Source organism: Diabrotica virgifera, chromosome 5, assembly GCF_917563875.1.
Source record: "Diabrotica virgifera virgifera chromosome 5, PGI_DIABVI_V3a".
NCBI classification, from domain to species: Eukaryota; Metazoa; Arthropoda; class Insecta; order Coleoptera; family Chrysomelidae; genus Diabrotica; species Diabrotica virgifera.
In genome coordinates, this window is record NC_065447.1 from 18442262 (window position 1) to 18464479 (window position 22218).

General features: G+C 32.9%; 1 protein-coding gene across 2 annotated transcripts in view; it reads right to left on the bottom strand.

Moving 5' to 3' along the window:
- Positions 1–22218, bottom strand: part of LOC114332568 (diuretic hormone receptor) — a 70833-nt gene that overhangs the window by 36860 nt on the left and 11755 nt on the right. For both annotated transcript variants that reach the window (XM_028282401.2, XM_028282393.2), the window contains exons 2-4: positions 15336–15685; positions 12300–12474; positions 299–389 (exon numbers count right to left, since the gene is read on the bottom strand). In XM_028282401.2, coding sequence (XP_028138202.1) covers positions 299–389; positions 12300–12474; positions 15336–15630 — 561 coding nt within the window. In that variant the 5' untranslated portion in view covers positions 15631–15685. The remainder of the gene's footprint in view (positions 1–298; positions 390–12299; positions 12475–15335; positions 15686–22218) is intronic.

A 22218-nucleotide genomic window follows, 5' to 3' on the forward strand; every position in this document is an offset into this window, starting at 1 on the left:
GATCTTCCGCCTCTAAATCCGAATTGCTCATTCTTGCGCCAGTCTAATATATGCTGACAGTCTTCTTTGTTGCCTTTTTTGTAGATGGACAATATGCTACTTTCCATTGTTAAGAACTTCCTGACTATTCAGGCATTTGTTAAAGATTTGTGTTAAATATGTAATCAGTTTGTTCGTGCCGAGATTGAATAATTTTGGGTAGATTTCCTTTAGTCCCCATAATTTTCATGGTCTGCATGTACAAGTTAGGGTCAGATAGTCCTCATATTATAATAAAAATAAAGCAGAAAGTACTTACTAATATAAGCATCATGATCCAACTGCAGTACATTAAAATATATGACCACATAAGGTTTATGTGGATCTTATTTCTAAGACAATGCAGATCTCTGGAAAATAAAAAATAGGCATCAGTCTACATTATCGAAACAATATTTAAATAGAAATGAATTTGTTATATCTGATTAAAATACAGGTAATTGGTTTACTATGTAACTTATGAATTAACTTAACATGTCATGCCAGCCAGTCCAAATGGCTAATCTTTATAAAGGATATGATTTCAGGTTCTTTGTATGGTTTGTATAATTCAAAGTTATACGTATTTTCTAAGCCGTAAGTTATTTTCTTTCACTATTCTATGTATTAATGCCTCAGAATGGAGCTAATATAGCAGTTTCTCATCGCTTTTTGACAATGTTCATTCTCTGGTCCATATACAAGGACCGGTATTATAGTAGCATCCTGGAGAGTGGGATTATTGTGCCAGAACCGGAAAATCGTAGTACATTTGAAAAAATTATAGTAAACGCCCAATTTGTTAAGTACTAACAGGATTTCCAGAAACCAAGATGGTTGTGGATTAGCTTAAGGCAGTCCAAAAAGCCATCTTGGTGACTAAGAAGTTTCTGAGTAAGAAATTGCGGAAGCAGGACGAGATTTGCATCCTGAAGAGTACCTGGGTTTCCTAAACTTAACTGTGTGGATGACACAAGTCTATTCCAACCTAAGGCCTTAGGAATCCTTATTCTGTAGCTTTGGTCATCGTCCATTAAGCCTTCTGGTTTCTAAATTCTTTATATCGCTCGCAGTAAATAAATTTAAGGTGCACAGGGCTGCCTGTTATTGCTTCTAAACCATCCTCGTTTTATTTTGGGTATTTCGTCAAGGGCACTTCCTTCAGGCTTGTAATTTTAGAGTTACGCTGCCCTTACTCTGTTACCACAGCTTCGTTTGTATCTAACAGGGAGTACTGTAAAGGTGAAGTTGGCATTTGAGTATAGAAGAGTCTATTTGAGACGCTTTCTACCCCATTAACTCTACTTGCGTTGAGGATATTATAAATAATTTTGATTTTTTTTGGACATGTATGATTAGACCAGGAAGGCTCTGTTTTTAGGTGGATGTGAGAGGTGGCATTCGGATTTTTGCGGATAAAGTTAGGTGATAACTTCGTTAATAATAATTGACTTATGCTCCTTCTCAAGTATGCCCGGAACATTAATAAAAAAAATAAAACATTTAAAAATTTCAAAAAATTTTTTTTTTCTATTTTCTTTGCTTATAACTTTAAAACGATTCATTTTGGAACAAAGTCGTATATAATTAAAACAAAGATAATTAAATTTTCTATCAGATACGATTGGTTAAAAATGTCTTAATTTAACACCCTTGGTGCAAAATACCAATAAATATAAAATAAGGGGGCAAAACAAGCCTGTCCTTATTCAATATTTTTCCATCACTTAGGTTACACTTGGAACATTACTAATTCGCTTAGAAAATTTTTGTAATGTGCTAAAACCGTCCACCAAATTTCATTAAAATTCACTTACTAGATTTTGCATAATAATTTTGCAATCTAAACTTTTTTTAAAAAATTAAAATTTTTTAAAATCTTGCACAACAAAAACTAGAACATACAAAGATTTGTCAATTGTTTTACATATAAAGAAGCACTCTACCTATCTAATGCACTTTACAGAATTGAAATCGGATTATTAAAGCAGCCTCAGCAATGTTTTAAATTTATAAACAATGTTTTGGCTTATAAACAAATTAGGCTGTGTCCAGGGGGGGGGTGCTACGGGCTCCTTTATTTAGATGGACTTACCCAAGTTTTTTTTATGTATTTTGACCCGTAGAACACGAATTTTTTGGGTAACAGTTGATCCGGATGTCGATAAGATTGTTATAAACAAAGAACTTGAGGAATTACATAACATCGATTTTTCGCAAAATAAAACATTTTTTTGTATTTCTTGGGTAATTCTAAGCAAGAAATGTTCTTACAAGTTTTTTCCTAGTGTACATAGTTTTTGAGATAAACGCGGTGGAACATTCAAAAAATCGAAAATTTGCAATTTTTGAACGAGAATAACTTTTGATTAAAAAATAAAATAGCAATTCTGCTGACAATATTTGAAAGTTTAAGTCAAATTATACTGGTTTTAAATATTTGCATTGCTAAAAAGTAATTTTTTTATTATTAAACAAAGCTATTTGTTTATAAGCCAAAAAATTGTTTATAATTTTAAAACATTGCTGAGGCCCCTTAAATATTCCGACTTTAATTCTGTAAAGTGTATTAGATAAATAGAGCACCTCTTTATATGTAAAAAAATTAGCCAACTTCTAATAAATGGTCTACTTTTTGTTCAGAAAGATTTTAAAAAATTTGAACTTTTTTAAAAACATTTATATTGCAAATTTATTATGCAAAAGCTATTAGGTCGATTTTAATGAAATTTGGTAGACCATTTAAGTAAGTTATAAGAATTTTCTAAGCGAATTACTAAGGTTCTAAGTGCCACCAAAGTGGTTAAGAAACATTGAATAACAGGCGTATTTTGCCCCCTTATTTTGTATTTATTGCTATATTGCAGAAAAGGTAATACCTCAAGACATTTATGACCAGTCGTATATCATACAAAATTCAATTATCTTTATTTTATTTCTCTACGACTTTGTTCCAAAATGAACCGTTTTAAAGTTATAAGCAAAGAAAGCAGAAAAAAAAAATCGATGTTCTTCGAAATTTTTAAATATTTTAATATTTTTATTAATGTTCCGGGCATATTTGAGAAGGAGCATAAGTCAATTATTATTACTGAAGGTGTCAACTAACTTTATCTGCAAAAATCCGAATACCACCTCTCACATCCAAAAATACACGTTTTTTTACAGATTAGTCCTGGTCTAGATATGTAATCTACTATTCCTTGTATATAATATAATATGATATAACAGGGGTGGCCAAGCTTCTTAATAGTCCGAGCCCCTTTTCACAAGTTGAAGTTTTTCGCGAGCCGCAATAAAATACTTATTCAAAAAGTATCTATGTATAGAAGGTATTTACAATTTTTTTAACAGAACTTTTACTTACTGAAAACCGAAATACCATTACGAAATATTTAAACTAAATTACATTTTTGTTTTCCTTCTTTTGATAATTCTTTAGAATTTGGTGATTAATATGTGACTTCTCAGTAATTCTTTTAGATGCTGGTTAGGTAATATTGATCGGTGTTAGGATTTCACGAATTATAAAATGGAATAAAATGGTCCACACAAGTACGTTGTTCCTAATATGGAAATAATTCGACAAGTATTCTTTTTTAGGGTACCTTCTTGGATTCTGGTACAAATTTACAAAATTCGGTATTCGGCGTCGACTTATAGTTTTATTTTCGAGCTTGATCTTCTTGCGTCTCTATTAATTTTAATGCTCCAGATGTTGTTTGAGACATATATTGGTAATAATAAAAAATTCACCTTATGAACTATGTTCATTTCAAATGAATTCGAAAAAAATGAAGAGACGATTTAACATATTTTAAGTCTTCAAATCTATTTTGGAGTTCGGTCAATATTTCTTCCGGCTTTTTTATATACCTACTGGTTAAGTTTTTCTAGTATAATATGGTAAAAATTTTTTTCTAAGTCGAGTAAAATGTCTTAAATGCAAAATGTGTACCTAATACAAATTACAAATTACACCTGTAGCAAGAGTTATACAAAAATCGGTCTGGATTCGGTTGATTACTGACTTTTACCTACATTGCGCCACTCTTATGTAATATTCTTTGGCGCAGTTTTCGATGTGTCATATCATTCTTATCTTGGATGGAAATGGAATTTGTTACAAAGTCTTTCATGTTTGTTGTCAGTAAATTAAAAGACATTTTGAAACACATATTATGGAACGATAATAACTTTTTTAAATCATATCTAATACAAAATTGAAAAATAACTCGGATACAATCGAGAGCCACAAGTAATCCTTCAAAGAGCCGCATGTGGCTCGCGAGCCGCAGTTTGGCCACCCCTGTGATATAATATAACTGTTCCTGGACATTGCTTTCCTTTTATTCCGCAGGACCATGCACATTTAACAAGTTGTAATTAGATAAATGTTCCTTTTAGTCTCAGGATACATATTATTATGTATTAGGGATTTATTCTCTCAGTCGCTTTGCCCCAGTTTTAAGGCACCGGAGACTCGCCTTGCATCCTCTTTCGTTAACTACAGTACAACCTGCCATATCCGGACCGGTCATATCCGGACCTCCCCATATCCGGACGGTTCTGCGCCGTCCGGATCTACCGATATCTACCGAGAAAGGCAATCCTGCTGTTGGACAACGCACTAAAAAAAAGAACTAAAAAATGGCAAAATAATGTATTATAGAATCTGCAAAACGTGTCTCTCGACGAAAGTTATTGACAGCGTTGATTACTGGAATGTATGAAGGAGAAAACGTTTCAGAGACTGTAAAAGAAGTAGTGGTCTTGATATCCGGATTTTTTCATATCCGGATCGGTCTGTCGCCACATTGATCCGGATATGGCAGGTTTTACTGTATATGAATTATACCCCTTGTACCTACTCCATGCATAGCCCAGAGGCCACAACGTAGACGTCAAAGTAGTAAGTGTTTGCGTATTCGCTTATTGGGGCAGTTCTCAGAGTTTGGCTGTAACATGAATATGAGGAATTCCTTATTAGCTGAGATCCAGTAATATTATGTTATTATTAATACCATAAATTAGTTGCCTTGCTCCTGCAGCGATCACTTCCCATGTTAGGTTTACTCATTTTACGTTGCACAATCTGATGGAAGACCAACAAAACAGTGTAGGCCTAGATCCCGCGTACCAAAACGAAGTTTATTAATAGCAAGCTGAAAATTTGTTAATAGCTTAAGGGATGGGTACGTAGTTTCGGCTCCAATGCTATTTAAATGGGATTCATTTTTTTCGAATTCTGAAAAAACTAATAAGTGTTTTTGAAAAATTTAAACGCTGAATGAAAGACAACGTTCTTACCGAGGGCCGAAAGTCCCTGAAAACTTCTGTAATGTTTATTTTAATAAGTTCCAGGGGTGAAAAACTAAGAGAAAATGTAGTGTGATTTTAAATTTCAAATATCTCATTCAAAAGAAACTTTTTATTTATTCTAAGGGACTTTCGGCCCTTAATAATAATTTAGTCTTTCATTCTGCGTTAATTTTTTTTAAAAATATTTATTAGTTTTTTCAGGATTAGAAAAAAATGGACACCATGTCCGTGGTGATATTTTCCAAATCGAACATTCGCTATCTTTGTCATACAACGCACTGAGTCGAATACAATATGGTGACAAGACAGTGACAATTTTAAATATTTGACATGGCATCGGGAATACTTTGGGTTGTTGATTAAATTATATTGATAGTGTATTAAATTTGATAAATAATTGATTTAAGACGTGAACTTAAGGCTATAGGTACATAATTCGCAAATATTTTACGTGTATCCCTTCTTTTTCTGTCTTTACACGGCAAATTACGTGTAGTAAAATTCACACTGGTATGGATATGTAAACATTACTAGAATGTCATTCTACTTGAAAATGTTATCATTAATTTAAAGAGATGGGTTTTGAATGTTCTTGGATAACTGTTATTTTTATAATTGCAAATTATTAATTCAGTTAATAAATGTGATAATTTTTTCACTAACTATGTGTTCAGTGATTGTAATAATTTATTTGTACAACAAAGACTAATACTCAATCGAGAAAAGAGGAAAAGTGTTTTAAGTGATTTTTTAATAATATATTGTTATGGAACGCTTACAATTTTGAACATCTTTAACAACAAAATACTTGGATCACAGAATATATTATCCCGATGTATTCTCTGCTTGGATCTTCCACAAATAATACACAATAAATAACTTTTTATTAAGTTCACGTCTTAAATCAATTATTTATCAAATACACTATATATCAATAATATTTAATCAATAACTCAACATATTCCCGATGCAATGTCAAATATTTAAAATTGTCACCGATTGTCAGTGTCTGACTGACAATATATGCTGACAATATTATATTCGGCTGAGTGCGTTGTAAGACAAAGATAGATTTGGAAAATATTACCACGGCATTGTTTTCATTTTTTTCGAATCCTGAAAAAACCAATAAATATTTTTGAAAAATTTAAACGCAGAATGAAAGACTAAATTATTACCGAGGGCCGAAAGTTCCTTAGAATAAATAAAAAGTTTATTTTGAATGATATATTTGAAATTAAAAATCACACTAAATTTTCTCTTAGTTTTTCACCCCTGTAACTTATTAAAATAAACATTATAGAAGTTCTCAGGGACTTTCGGCCCTCGCTAATAACGTAATCTTTCATTCTGCGTTTAAATTTTTCAAAAATACTTATCAGTTTTCTCAGGATTCGAAAAAAATGAATCCCCATTTGAATAGCATTGCAGCCGAAAATACGTACAGATCCTCTTAATAAAAAGTTATTTATTGTTTACTATTTATGGAAGATCCAAGCAGAGAATACAGCAGGATATATTATGTAATCCAACTATTTTGTTGTTAAAGATGTTCAAAATTGTAAGCGTTCCATAGTAACAATATATTATTAAAAAATCACTTTATCACTTTTCCTCTTTTCGCGATTGAGTATTAGTTTTTGTTGTACAGTATACAATACAAGTATACAGTGTACAGTATAAATTATTACAATCAGTGAAAAGATTATCATATTAATTAACTGCCCTTAACGGTGTCTAGTCGGACAAACTTTGATGTATGGGAACACTGGAACAGGGGAAGTTTTAATTGTGGAACGTGATTTTAATTGTGCAACTTGTCATTTTGACAAGTTTATGCTTGTGAAAACTAGCAGGTTGTTTTTAAGTTTATTCAATAGCAAAATATATATATAATATATTATGAAAAAAGTTTGTCTGACAAACATGTTGGTCATTTTAACAAGTCCTACACGTAGAACATGTCAAATGACCGGAATTACGTTGGTGATAAAAATAGCAGTCTGATTTTTGCATGAGAGTTTAATGAAAGGATAACAAATCAATTGGAAGTTCTGTCCGACAAAATACATGGGACGTTTTCGTAGCCTGACGTTCGAAACGTGTAACCTGTTCCACAATTAAAACTTCCGCTGTTCCAGTGTTCCCGTACATCAAAGTTTGTTCCACTAGACACCGTTAAGCTATTAACAAATTTTCAGCTTGCTATTAATAATTTTTTTTGGTACGCGGGATCCATGCCTAGTATTTATTTATAATTGCCTTTAATTTATTTAAGGGGCTATCCTAGTATAAAAGTACGAAATTCATATACTTTTTTTGGGAATTTCTAAAATAAAAAGTAGTGTACCAATTGTTTTTAAAATCTGTATGAGCATTTATTATAAAAAGAAGTATACGTAAAACTATTTTCATAAAAAAATATTGAATATTAAACGATTTATGCGCCATCTACTGGCACCGTGAAAATAAAAACATAGCTCCACTGCTTTAGTGATTCAGACTAATAGAGATCCTCAAACATAAAAGTTCAAAGTGATTATTGAAATATAAGTTATTTCTTATACCATCAACTAGGATTTTTGAAAAATATTAAAATTGGGAGAAATGACGAAGTGTTGAAGACAATTTTATCTACTCTATGTCCATATTATGTATAAGTTTTTAGTTTGTTAAAACTGTCATTATAGATAGCAGTGCGTGAAGGGTTTAAAGTGTGCTTGAAGTAACAATGTATTTTAAATGGGTTTTACTTCTTCGCACACTTTCAATGGGTTTTTTGGCACACTTTCATATAATCAAATATCCTAAACCTCGCGTTGTCATGGTGATGACAATATGAGCAATGACTTACAACAAAATTTTTGACAGTTTTGTGGTTTGAAAGTAGTTGTAGTTAGAATTTTTAAATGTCAAAGTTCTAAAAATTGTAGAATAGAAATGAATTGCAGTGACGAAGAGTTACAGTTTTTTTATTTGTTTATCGTAGATAAAATATTGTATGAAACTGTGCGTGAAGTACTTTTTGCGAACTTACGCGATGTACAGCACTCGCTCCGTTTTCGCTCGTGCTCTAAAAATCGCGTGCGTTTACAAAAAGCATACTTCACGAACTGTTTCATAAATAACTATTTAAAATTAGCTAAAACATTTTGAGTTTCAAAAACCGCCAAATTAACATTTTTTATCCGATTAAAAAAACCCCTAGTTGATGGTATAGAAAATAACTTATATTTCAATAAAAACTTTGACATTTTATGTTTCAGGATCTCTATTAGTCTCAATCAATGCAGCAGTGGAGCTATGTTTTTATTTTCACGGTGCCAGTCATCATCATCATCAACCCGTACGCGTCCACTGCTGGACATAGGTCTCCCTCAGCTCTTTCCATTCATCTCTATTTTGTGCGGCTTGCATCCAGTTACCGACAACATGTTTCAAATCATCGGCCCATCTGGTTAGTGGGCGTCCTCTGCTCCGTAGTGCTTCTTCTCGCGGCCTCCACTCGACAATACGTTTTGTCCATCGGTTGTCTGGCAATCTGGCGACGTGTCCTGCCCAATTCTACTTAAGCGACGCGATTTTTTCGACAGCGTCTGTTGTTTTTGTTCTACGGCGTATTTCTTCGTTTGGGATTCGGTCTCTCAGGGAGACACCCAACATCTGGCGCTCCATAGCCCTCTGAGTTACTCGAATCTTGTTCACTACCTTTTTTGTTAGTGTTAATGTTTCGGCTCCATAAGTGAGTACAGGCAACACACATTGGTCAAAGATTTTCCTTTTGAGGCATATGGGCAAGTCCGATTTAAATACATAGTTAAGTTTACCAAACGCTGCCCAGGCTAATCCTATGCGACGTGGGAGTTCGCACGTCTGGTTATCTCGTCCCAACCGAATTTCATGTCCTAAGTACTTATAAGATGCAGTCTGCTCAATATCCATTCCATCAACAACAATATTACGATTTAGCACCAGATTAGTCATTATTTGCGTCTTGTTGATATTAATCTTTAGTCCGACCTCTAAGGAAGCGTAATATAATTTGTTCAACATTATTATTGCATCATCCATACGATCGGCTATAAGGACAATGTCATCTGCGAATCTCAAATGACTGAGCTTCTCTCCATTTATATTGATACCATATTCGTTTAGATCTGCCTTCTTAAATGTGTGTTCTAAAAGGGTTGTGAACAGCTTTGGTGAGATGGTGTCTCCCTGCCGTACTCCTCGCTGTATACAGAATGTATTTGTTTGTTGTTCAGACAGTCTTACGCTAGCCGTTGCCGTTTGGTAGATATATTTGATCATGTTAATGTAGCGATGGTCTATTCGGCATTCTGTCAATGCTTTTAACATTTTCTGCTGGCTTATGGTATCAAATGCTTTCTCGTAGTCCACGAATATCAGTGCCAATGGTTTGTTGTATTCCGCAGACTTCTCTATTAGATTTTTTATTACCAGTAAGTGGTCGTTAGTGCTATATCCAGATCTAAATCCAGCTTGTTCTCTAGGTTGATAGAAGTCTAACTTAGCCTCCAGTCTTTTTTTGATAATTTTTGTGAAAAGTTTATATATGTGTGATAGCAAACTGATAGGACGGTAGTTTTTCAGATCTGTTATGTCACCCTTTTTGTGTAATAAAACAATGACTGCATTGTTCCATTGAGAAGGAGTTTTTCCTTGGTAAATGCATTGGGTGAAAAGTTTGGCCAAAGCCTGGATAATTTTATTTCCACCTTGTTTGATTGCTTCGATTACTATTCCGTCATCGCCAGGGGATTTATTATTTTTCATTTCTGAAAGTGCCTTTTTAACTTCATGTGGTGTTACTTCTGGCATTAATTCTGATCCCTGGTTTGTGATTTTGGGCAGGGGCTGATCTTGCCTTTCGTTGGTGCTCTCATACATTTCGCGATAAAACGATTCGACAACCTTGAGGATTTCGGCTTTATCCGTGGCAATGTTGCCATCTTTGTTTCTGATTTTGTACATATTTTTGTTACCGATGTTATTCGTATTACGCCTCAAAACTTTTAAACCTTTGTTTTCTTGAATTATGTGAGTTATTTCTCTTGTGTTGTTTTCTCTTATGTCTTTTCGGATTGATCGGTGGATATCTTTATTTAATTTCTTCAGTGTTGTGTAGTTGGAGTCGTATTTTTCCGTCAATTGTCTTCTTTTACTTATTAACTCTTTGGTATTTTGGCTTAATTTTTCTTTATGGGTCACGACAGTCGGGCAGCACTCCCTTTCTGTTTCTTTTAGTGCTTTCGTTATGACATTATTTGCTTGTTCAATGTCTTCTATGTCGTTTTCAAGGTCTTGTATACGTCTGGTTAGTACATCTTCATAGAGGTTGTTGTTTCCTGGGGGAATCCATTTCGTCTTTCGTGTTTTGAAGATCATCTTGGTTCTTTCGAAATTGACATTTAATCGTATCTTTGCTCGGATTAATCTGTGGTCGCTTCCTACCGAAAATTTGTTAAGTATTTCAATGTCTTTAATGATTTCTTTTCTGTTTGTTATGATAAAATCTATCTCATTTTTGACACTGCCATCTGGGCTTATCCATGTCCATTTACGCTGAGGCTTTTTATCGAAAAAAGAGTTCATCATGGATAAATTTTCCTGGTGTAAGAAATTAAGCAGTCTTTGTCCTCGTTCATTTCTGTCGCCATACCCATACTTGCCCATTGCTACTTCTGCATCATCTTGTTTGAAGCCAATTTTCGCATTAAAGTCGCCCATAATTATTGTATAATATGCTGGTGTAGTATGTAATGCTGTTTCTAGGTCATCATAAAATTTTTCAATTTCTTCATCGGAGTGGCTTGTCGTTGGAGCATATGCCTGGATTATCTTAAGGTTATATCTTGCATTTAGTTTGAAGATGAGGTATACAATCCTGGGACTTATGCTGTTAATTTTAGTTATATTTTGGGTGTGTTTTCTATGTATAATAAATCCTACTCCACCGTGTGAAGTGTCTTCTTCTCCTCTAAAATGAAATAAATGTCCCGATTTAAGAGTAATTTGGGCTTCTCCTCTTCGTCTGATTTCGCTGAGGCCGATGATGTCCCATTTTATTGTTTTCAGCTCTTCCTCCAGTTCCATCATCTTCTGGTCCGATATAAGGGTTCTAACATTGTATGAGGTGATATGCATTTGTCGTTCTTTGTGGTAGCCTGATCTTTTCCGGGGATTCTTAGCACCCTCTGCTCCAACCCTTTTCCATCCGCTACCTTGGTTGGGGGTATTGGAGCGGCCGGAGACTGAGGGCCGTTCAGTACTATCGTCTTTCATGAAAATTTGCCTTTGGGGTTTTAAGCCATTAAAACGCCACGCTTGGCTAGTGCGTGTTGGCGAGTTGGACTGGATGAACGAGGAAAGGGTGGAGATGGGATTGCTTTGGGATAGGACATGGTTTCCCCGGTGAAGGGATGCTGGGGAAATCCATGAGCTCGCGTGGGCAGGTGTGCTATTCCTGAAGTAGATCTATTCCCTGCCGGGATCGCAGAGAAGTATCTACCCGCTACCACCTTAGGTGCCAGTAGATGGCGCATAAATCGTTTAATTTTCAATATTTTTTTATGAAAATTGTTTCGCTTGTATTTCTTTTTATAATAAATGCTAATGCAAATTTTCAAAACAATTAGTACAGTACGTTTTATTTTAGAATTTCCCAAAAAAGTATATGAATTTCGTACTTTTACACTAGGATAGTCCCTCAATACTGGAGGAAAAATAAAATTTATTTTTCCTTACATTATCTAAGCCGATAAATCCTTTACGATTTCTTAAACTAAGAAAAAGCCAACATCGGATTTCGATAGTAAACAATAAAATTATCATGTTTAATTATTTGCTCGATTCCTTATCTTCTACAAATATTTAAAACTTAACTATTTATTACATAAGTAAAATATCTCTGTAAATGTTTTTTGTTTTGTACTTACTTGAAATACATGAAAATTGCTACAGCTATCGTTAAAGTTATTAAGCTTATGGTAAAACCCACGAAGTATATTGTTTGGGTCGTGTCTTCTTCCATTTCAGTTTCAAGTTCCGCGCACATGGAAAAATTTTGTTTTCCCCACGTACCGTTTTCTGTACAAAGCCGCGTGGCATTTTCTAGAAAATAGTACATATAATGATTAAAGGGGATTACACAACAGAAATATAAAAGAAAAATAAAGACGCTACTCAAAATAGGAATAGATGGAGAGACAGCGGTAAAAAGCGCAATACGGTCCCTTGAAGAAACTTATAGTCTAAGAGCTAGTGAACCCTCCGAGTAACGGTCTTCCTGTAAGGCTAAAAATTTTCTTCTTCTTCTCTTCTTCTTCTTTTTGTATAGACATGACTGTCTGTTTTTTCAATGTGCCTCTAGTAAGTTGTCGTTCCATCGTTTTCGTGGTCTTCCCACTGATCGTCTTCCTATTGGGAAACTGTCTCTGGCTGTCCTGACTACCCTATTTGTTGTCATTCAGCTTATGTGGTCATTCCATTCTATTCTTCTGTTTCTTACCCAGTTAGTAATGTTATCCACCTTGCATCTCCGTCGTATATCTGTACTTCTACCTCAGTCCCATAGAGTCTTACCATCGATTTTTCGAAGGGTTTTCATCTCCGCTGTTTCGAGCAATCTTTTTGTTCTCTCTGTGTCGGGTCGTGTTTCTGCCGCGTATGTCATTATTGGTCTGATGACTGTTTTGTAAATTCTGCCTTTCATTTCTTTTCCGATATTTTTATTTCTCCACATTGTGTCATTTAGGCAACCTGCGGATCTGTTTGCTCTATTCACTTGATCTTCCACTTCTGTTTCGAGCCTTCCGTAGCTAATAGTGTGATGCCTAGATATTTAAACTCCATCACTTGTTCTATTATCTGACCTTCCAGCTCCAATTTACATCTTATTGGATCTACTGTTATAACCATGCATTTTGTCTTTTTTGAGGAAATTAACATGTTAAATTTTCTGGCGATTATGTCTGGCTACAAATTTGTATAGTGATAATTCACAGCAAACCAAGGCTAAAAACCATGACCTGGCAGGCATCAGCTCTGCATGTGCATCTACCAGGTGAATCGAAAAGTGCATAGTTTAGATTTAGGGGGTAAAATAAACTTTCTCCTGTAAAGTTTAAATTTAAGTATGTGTTTGAGTAAGTCATTTAGAAGCAATGTGTACAATGACAGGCGAATCTGAACAGCATAAGACCTTGCCAGGCGAGGGGAAAGATTAGGTTATTTTCCTAAAATTATTATTTTTTGCATCCAACAAACTTTTTTTAGGTTTTTTGAATCATTCCAAACAGAAAAAGTCTTTAGTGACTTTTCTCTTAGGTTAATAGTCTTTGACATATAAGCAATTAAAAATTTAAAAATTGCGAAATCGGCCATTTTATACATGAAAATTGCTACAGCTACCGTTAATGTTATTAAGCTTATGGTAAAACCCACGAAGTATGTTGTTTGGGTTGTGTCTTCTTCCATTTCAGTTTCAAGTTCCGCGCACATGGAAAAATTTTGTTTTCCCCACGTACCGTTTCTGTACAAAGCCGCGTGGCATGTTCTAGAAAATAGTACATAATATAATGATTAAAGGTAATTACACAACAGAAATATAAAAGAAAAATAAAGACGCTACTCAAAATAGGAATAGATGGAGAGACAGCGTGAAAAGCACAATAGCGCTTATAGTCCCTTGAAGACACTTATAGTCTAAGAGCTAGTGAACCCTATTGTGACACTTAATAGTCTAAGAGCTTGTGAACGTGTAGCGGTCGTCCTGTAAGGCTACAAATTTGTATAGCACATAGGCATAATTCACAGCACACCAAGGATAAAAACCATGACCTGGCAGGCATCAGCTCTGCACGTGTATCTACCAGGTGAATCGAAAAGTGCATAGTTTAGGTTTAGGGGGTAAAATAAACTTTCTCCTGTAAAGTTTAAATTTAAGTATATGTGTTTAAGTAATTCATTTAGAAGAAATGTGTACAATACCAGGCGATTCTGAACAGCATAAGACCTTGCCAGGCGAGGGGAAAGATTAGGGTATTTTCCTAAAATTATTTTTTTGCATCGAACAAAGTTTTTTTTTTTGGTTTTTTTTAGTCATTCCAAATAGAAAAGGTCTTTAGTGACTTTTCTATTAGGGTAATAGTTTTTGACATATAAGCGATTAAAAATTTAAAAATTCCGAAATCGGTCATTTTTAACCCTAAATCGGACGTTCAACTGAAAATTTCAATGTTGCCAAGATAGGTAGATATTCTTTAAACATCGATTGATGAAATCCAAAAGAGTTTTCTGCAATATAATATCGAAAACCCTTTGTTTTTTAATTGCTAATCAAAGCTGGTGCGACACTGTAGTATAAGTGAGGCCGTTTGAGTTTGCATAAATTCATTATCTCGAGAATGGGCAAATTTGAAGAGAAATCCTCAGACAGGTCGATTTTTCTTTTTAAATTAGGACTTTTTGGCATATATACTAGTGACGTCATCCATCTGGGCGTGATGACGTAATCGATGATTTTTTTTAAATGAGGGTAAGAGTTGTGTGATAGCTCATTAAATTTGATAGGTTATTTAATTCTCTATTCAGTAATATAAACATTAACATAATTATTTATATAGGGTGTACAAAAAAATTATTAAATTAATTTACACAAAAAGAAGAAAAATTTTTTGCACATTCTGTATAAATAATTATGTTAACGTTTATATTACTGAATAGAGAATTAAATAACCTTTCAAATGAGCTATCACACGACCCCTACTCCCATTCAAAAAAATCATCGATTACGTCATCACGCCCAGATGGATGACGTCACTAGTATTATATATATGCCAAAAAGTATAAGTAAATATTCTTAGTAAAAATATAGCTTATAAACAAAACTATGTCCAATTTATGTCATGAAATGGATAGAAAAATACAATAGATAAATAAAATTGTAAAACTGGTCAACATATTATACTTACGTGTTGAGTCATATTTAACCTCAAACAATTCGGCGAAACATTGAATAGTAGCCACTTCATTTTTCCTCGTAGGAGGCCAACATGCTATACTATCGAATGCTACCTTACAAAAATCATCTGGATAATTTTCCTGTAGATATTGTGTTTGATTAGAAAACTCCTCCTTGCAGTCGTCAATTGTAACTGTTTTGTTGTTAACGCCTGAATCATAGTCGTAATCGTCGTCCATGGTCCTCTCCTCATATGTATTGAGTATATCGTGATCAAAGGGACTTAAACCCTGCTCCCAGCTCATTACTGTCAGAGCCCCTACAATTCCTTTTGGTTTTTACATCTATATTTTAATTGTCCTAAAAATAACTAATTTTTAAACTACTGTTATAAGTTGGTTGTTATACATATGTTGATCTAATTATTTTTAGTCTACAAATAGAAAATGATCAAATGAAGAGAAAAAAATTGAAAAGTTGGAAGAAGAAATAAGGAACACAAATATAATTCATGGAATTGAAGAAAAAATACCGATTTTCTATAGAGCAAACAAAGTAACGGAAATCACTAATAGTCGAGGAAATGAAGCATTTTGCCTCGCAATTTTTTCGTCCAGCATGGATTTACTTGAAATTTTCACAGGAGGTAGGGAATAGTCCAAGGATCATTTTCTATATCATGCCGCTGTACGCTAAAACCTTGGTGGTGGTTGCCATCTCGGGGGCGGGAATTTTTTATTACTTTTTAACTATGTAAATCGATGTAAAAAGTAATTCTAAGAAAAAAATGTTTTTTACATTTTCTTCGTAAAACTAATGTTTTTCGAGTTATTCGCGCTTGAAAGTAACAGTTTTTCGATGAAAAAATCGACTTTTTTAGAGGGTTTTTGAGAATACCTCGAAAAATATGCATTTAATAAAAAAAAAACTGTGGATATCAAAATTGTATCTTTTTGTAACACAAACCAAATTATTTTTCTGTAATATCTTTAAGACCAATACAAACCTAGATACGGCATGTTAAAAGTTACCTATTTACGTCAAATTCATAATTTGAAATATTCAAAGTAAAATAACGGAAAAACTTCGGCATTTTTCGAGGAAAACTTAAATAATATTTTTTCAAGTATACAGTTAGGCCTTTTAAAAAATAATAATTAAAATGTTTCTAGCCTGAAAATTAAGCGACTTATGATCAAAAAAAGTCGGTACCTGCTTTTCTCTATGAAAAATTTAGTGAAAACAACCCTATAACTACCCTCCTAATTAAAAATTGGTCTTCACTTTTCTGTAATTCATTTTACATTTGTATTATCAATACACCCAAGAAATTTGACCTATTTAAAAGGGCTAATTTTAGAAAAATTGGAGTTTAAAGAAAAATTAATTTTTTGGAATTCCCCATTTTTTACCTTTTACAGTGGAACCTCGATAACTCGGATTAATCGGGACCGCGGCCGATTCGGGTTATCGAAAATCCGGGTTAGCCGGAGAATATGGTAAAAATTAATAAAATACGGTATACTTACAGATAACCTCCATTATAATTACAAGAACATGAAACACATATGCACAATACACATCTAAATTACGTATAGTTGTATAGAGTGTAGAGTTTTGTTCATTTCTTGGTAAAAAACTCGAGTCATACTGTAGCTATGTACCGACACCATATCTGCAATAAATTGATTTTAAAGATTTGCCTTTATCAATCCTACCTAATGTTTCTAGTTTCTTTTCCATTGTCACTACAACATTTTTACGTTTTGTTACCATTACGTAGACAAAAATCACGCAAACACAATCTGAAGCACGATTACAGAACGGAAGTGATTAATACGACTGTACTACACACAATACGGTAACAAGGAACAATGTTGTTATTTAAGAACAGACTAAGACCATTGTTTTAAAAAAGAATTTTTAAATAGTCACGTCCATTTTAAACAATGCTAAGACAGCTTGACATAAATAAAGGAAAAGGAATACAGACAGGTGCCTGTTCTTTCCGATAAGCCGAGACGGTCGCTCTGCCGCCGTGTGCATGAATCATTTTCACTATTGTATATGTAGTTCAAATTACACAAATACACATTATCTCTCAAATATTATTTTGCCTACATACATTTTTATTTGATAAAATTGTTAAATTGTTTATTTGTTAAATTTTTGTCTGATGAAAATCGGTCCGGGTTAGCCGGACTTCCGGGTTATCGGGGGCCGACTTATCGGGGTTCCACTGTACTTCAAAATATCTCCGAATATACTGGAGATACAAAAAAAAATGATAGATTCCTAAATTGTAGCTTTTTTAATAACTAAAATTCCCCTGTGCATAGATTTTCATTACAGTGAACAGTTAGCGAGATATAGCTATTTAAATCCTCTATTTACGAGCAAACACCCCCTTATTCGAGCCTTTTAAACCCACCCTAATTAAAAACTAAGGGATCTCAAGGAATTCAGTTTACACAATCTTATAACTCTTCAAATCTCCTACAAAGTCATTTTTGAAAAAACTTTTTATCGTCAAAAATGAAGGAGCTATGTTTATAAAACGAATTTTTTTTTCGAAAAATTCGGATAGTCCAGTTATGGATAATTTTCAATGTATGTATAATACCACAGAAAAGGTTCGTATACTGGAAGATGACTTAAAAACTATTTGTATTTGTATTTGTACATATTTGTAAATTCGTATTTTTGTGTAAATAAATGTTTTTGTAATTCTTTAATTCTACTTTTTTTTATGTATAATCTATTAAAATATCTACTTGTAAAAACTGTAATGTTATTAAGGGTGGTTTTTAAGGGTTGAAATATTATGATATTATATCCTACAATATAAAACAATCATTATTTAACCAATCAAAACCAAATTTTACCCATATTAAAGTTTACAATGTTTTTATATAATTTTTGACAATAAGGGGTAGTTTACACCCCTAAAAATAATCAACGCCCTTAAGCATGATATAGAATATGAAGTACAGGGTGAGATGATCCTAATCCCAAATTTTTATGTAAATCGATGCAAGCCGAAATTATTCTTTTAGGATAAGTAAATTTTTTATATATAGCTCCAACAAGGGTGGTTTTAAGGGTTGAAATATTATGATAGTATATCTTAAAACATAAAACAATCATTATGTAACTAATAAGAACCAAATGTTGACAATATTAAAGTTTAAAATGTTTTTTTATAATTTTTTACAATTAGGGGTAGTTTTCACCCTTAAAAAATCAAAAGCGTACAACGGATCAATATAGAAAATGAACTAGAGGGTGTAATGAGGCTAATTCCAAATTTTTGTACAAATCGATGCTGGACGAAAAAATTGCGAGGTTTTGCCATTTTTCAGCTTCATTTCCTCGACTATAATGCAATAAATAAATATTAGATCAAAAAGATATCTATCACAAGATCTTAAACAAGCGGGAGAGACGGTACAAACCTCCTACATAAGTAATAACAGATTAAACATTGAGGAAGAATAGTATATATTGGATTTATAAGGATATGGAAAAAAATCAAATGAACCAATATCAGAGACATAACAACAGATTATACAAAATTGAAAAGGAAATACAGCCAACTAAATATTTTCAGAATGATATGATGAAGAAACTTACAGAAATATTTTTCAGAGACTTTTAAGGCAATTTAACTCAATTCACCTAGTCCGAAAATGCTTCCTAAGGGAGCTGGAGCTGTTTGAAGATGGCGTCTTGTAATTAGTTTTTCTTAAATACCTCCAAAACGCTTCTATTTAGAAGAACGAAAATTGGTATTTTTTAGAAGAACCAAAATAAAATCGCATATTTACCTTCCAGAGATAAATCAATTCCATCCATTGCGAATTTCTAGTACCGGTCATAGGCGTCCGTTTTGGGTAGGGCAACGGTTATTTTATCGCTTAACTTTGTTGCCTTTAACTTTTAAGCAGTTTTGATACTGGATTATTAAATTGTAAGGTATTCTAGTACTACAAGGTACTCGTGCTTTAAGCCAGTAGGACACAGCGTTTTCTAGAAAAATAGATTTGAAAATTTTTCGTTTTTTGAATTTAAAAAAAAAAAATTGAAAAGTTTTTTAAAATAAAGCGGTGTATTTTACCACCTTAAAGCAAGAGTTATTTTTAGTATTAGATTACCTCATAATTTAATAATCTAGAGTCAAAAATGCTTAAAATTAAAAACAAAAAGTTATGCGATAACATAACCTTTGACCTACCAAAAACGGACTCATATAACCGATACTAGAAATTCGCAATTAATGAAATCGATTCACCTCTGAAATATAAATAAACGTACCAGTTTTCGATTTTCTAAATAGTTTTTTTTATTTTTTTTTGGAAATTCAAAAAACAAATAATTTTCAAGTCGATTTTTCTAGAAAACGGTGTATCCTATCGACTTAAAGGAAGAGTAGCTTTTAGTACTAGAATACCTCATAATTTAAAAATCCAGAGTCAAAAGTGCTTATAAATTAAAGACAAAAAAGTTATACGATAAAATAACCGTTGATCTACCCAAAACGGACGCCTTTGACCTGTACTGGAAATTCGCAATGGATGAAATCGATTTAGCTCTGGAAGATAATTGTGTGTACCAATTTTCGTTTTTATAAATAGAAGACTTCTGGAGGTATTTAAGAAGAACTAATTACAAGACACCATTTTCAAAGAGCTCTAGCTCCCTTAGGAAGCATTTTCGGACTAGGTGAATTGGGTTAAAATGTCTTAAAATTATCTAAGGAATCTTCTGTCTTCCTTTGTCGGTAGAGTTTCTGGACACCCTGTATAAAGGGCACAGATCCAAAAAAACAACTACTACTACAGCTGAAAGCAAAACCAATTATAAAACGAGCGTTAAAACAAAAAAGGAAAGGGATGAATCAGGCGAATATATAAACAACACAGTGGATGCATACTGGAACGTAACATCAATAAATGATAAACATAAGATTTATGGGATAAAGTGAAACTAAAATAAAGTCAAAAGGGATAAAATTACTAGATAAAAACTATACATTATACTACTCAGGCGTAGAAGGGAACACAATAGGCAGAGAAGGAGTGTAAACCAGACCATACAAAAGAAAATTTTTCATTATGAAGCCATATCATTAAGAGAATAATTGCACAAGCTTATATAAAAGAAAATACACATAATAAATATAAAAGAAAATACACGTAATTATTAATTATACTTATACACATATACAAAGTTGAATTATGAGATGCTACAAAAATTGACAGGTTCTATAGTCAATTACAAAACACACTAGATAAATATAGACAGATACAACTAAAAGAACTCAAAGAGTAGGTACTATTAACACAAGACTGGAACGCTAAAATAGAAAATGATACAAAAAGAGGACATGGATGTATTGAAGAATACAGAGAAATGGAAAGAAATGGAGATAGACATGTGGATAGAATGGATAATAAGAAAATAGGAAGCAGCCCAAAGGAACAACAAATAAATCAATGATATACCTTTATAGCCGAGGAAAGAGAAGGAAGAAACATCATAGAATATAATATAACGTATTCACAAGAGCTAAAAGGATGATAAAAGAAGTAAAAGTAATAAAAGAAGAAGAATTGATCAAGCAATATAGACTAGTAATAGCGGAAATAATAGAAACACCAGATATTAAATTAGAGAATATAGAAAAGTAAGACAAACATAAGGATACTAATTTTATAAACAAAATAAGAGATATCTATCAAAACATAAAAATACGATAAGGATAAAAGAGAGGGCTCTCTAGATGTAGAAAAATAAAAAAAATAAAGGTAGTAATATACGAATCAGCAAAAGAATCTTGTGGAATTAAGAAAATAATGAAAAACCAAAAACGAACCAGATGGAGGAAAAACCGAGAAAACCGCTTATCATTAATAAAAAAGAAGTATGAAAAATATACGTGCAAATAAAAGATCTAGGGAACAAAGACCTTTATACTATATAACAATAAAAACAAAACTAATAACAAAAAGGTAATACGAGATGAGAAACAAAAACTTTGGGAAGAATTTGGGAATAGCTTAAAGGAAATTTAAAAAATGACCAAAGCATTAATATGGCAAAAGATAAAAAAATATGTGGCATAAAAGATAAAAATAAAAAGAAACAACATAAACCATACAAAATGGTAAAAGTCTGGATAGAGTACTCTACTACACCTGTAAATTTAAATTAAAAGAAGACACAAGCCTTAATTCAAATAGCATATCAAGCTCAAGGGAAGAAGATAATAAGGCATGGAGAATAGAGAAATAAGTCATTGAAGTAACAAAAATAATTAAAAGCAGAAAACCTGGAAGAAGATGGAATAGAACCAGAAATGTTGAAATGCATGGGCGAGAAAGCCATATACTGGTTCTGGATCACATGTAATAAAGCACTGAAGCAAAATATAATACCAAAATATTAGAAAAATAATATAATTCTACTAAAAACGGGGACATAACCAATTGGGAGAACTATAGGGCGATATATATGTCTAGCGCAATAGTCCAGGGTAATAAGGATTTTCTCGGGACACTCAAATATCCAGGTAGCTGATTACTTTTTTAGTTATTGTAGACCTATAGGAAGAAAACCTACCTGTTTCCTGCCTAGAGTTCGCGTCCGTTTTTTAATTATTATTAACAAACCCTCGAAATTTGAGACTAATCCGTTAATTAGTTTAAGAGTTATTCTATTTGTTTATCCCAGAGACCTTTATTTTGAAATAAGATAAGACAGAAAATAATGAAGATAGTGCAATTCTGAGTATGCCAAATGAAAGCAGAAGAGTGATAGTATCAAAATGAATTAAAAAAAGATAAAAAAATAATTAACATAGTCAAAAATCCTAATGCCAAATTTTTAAAATT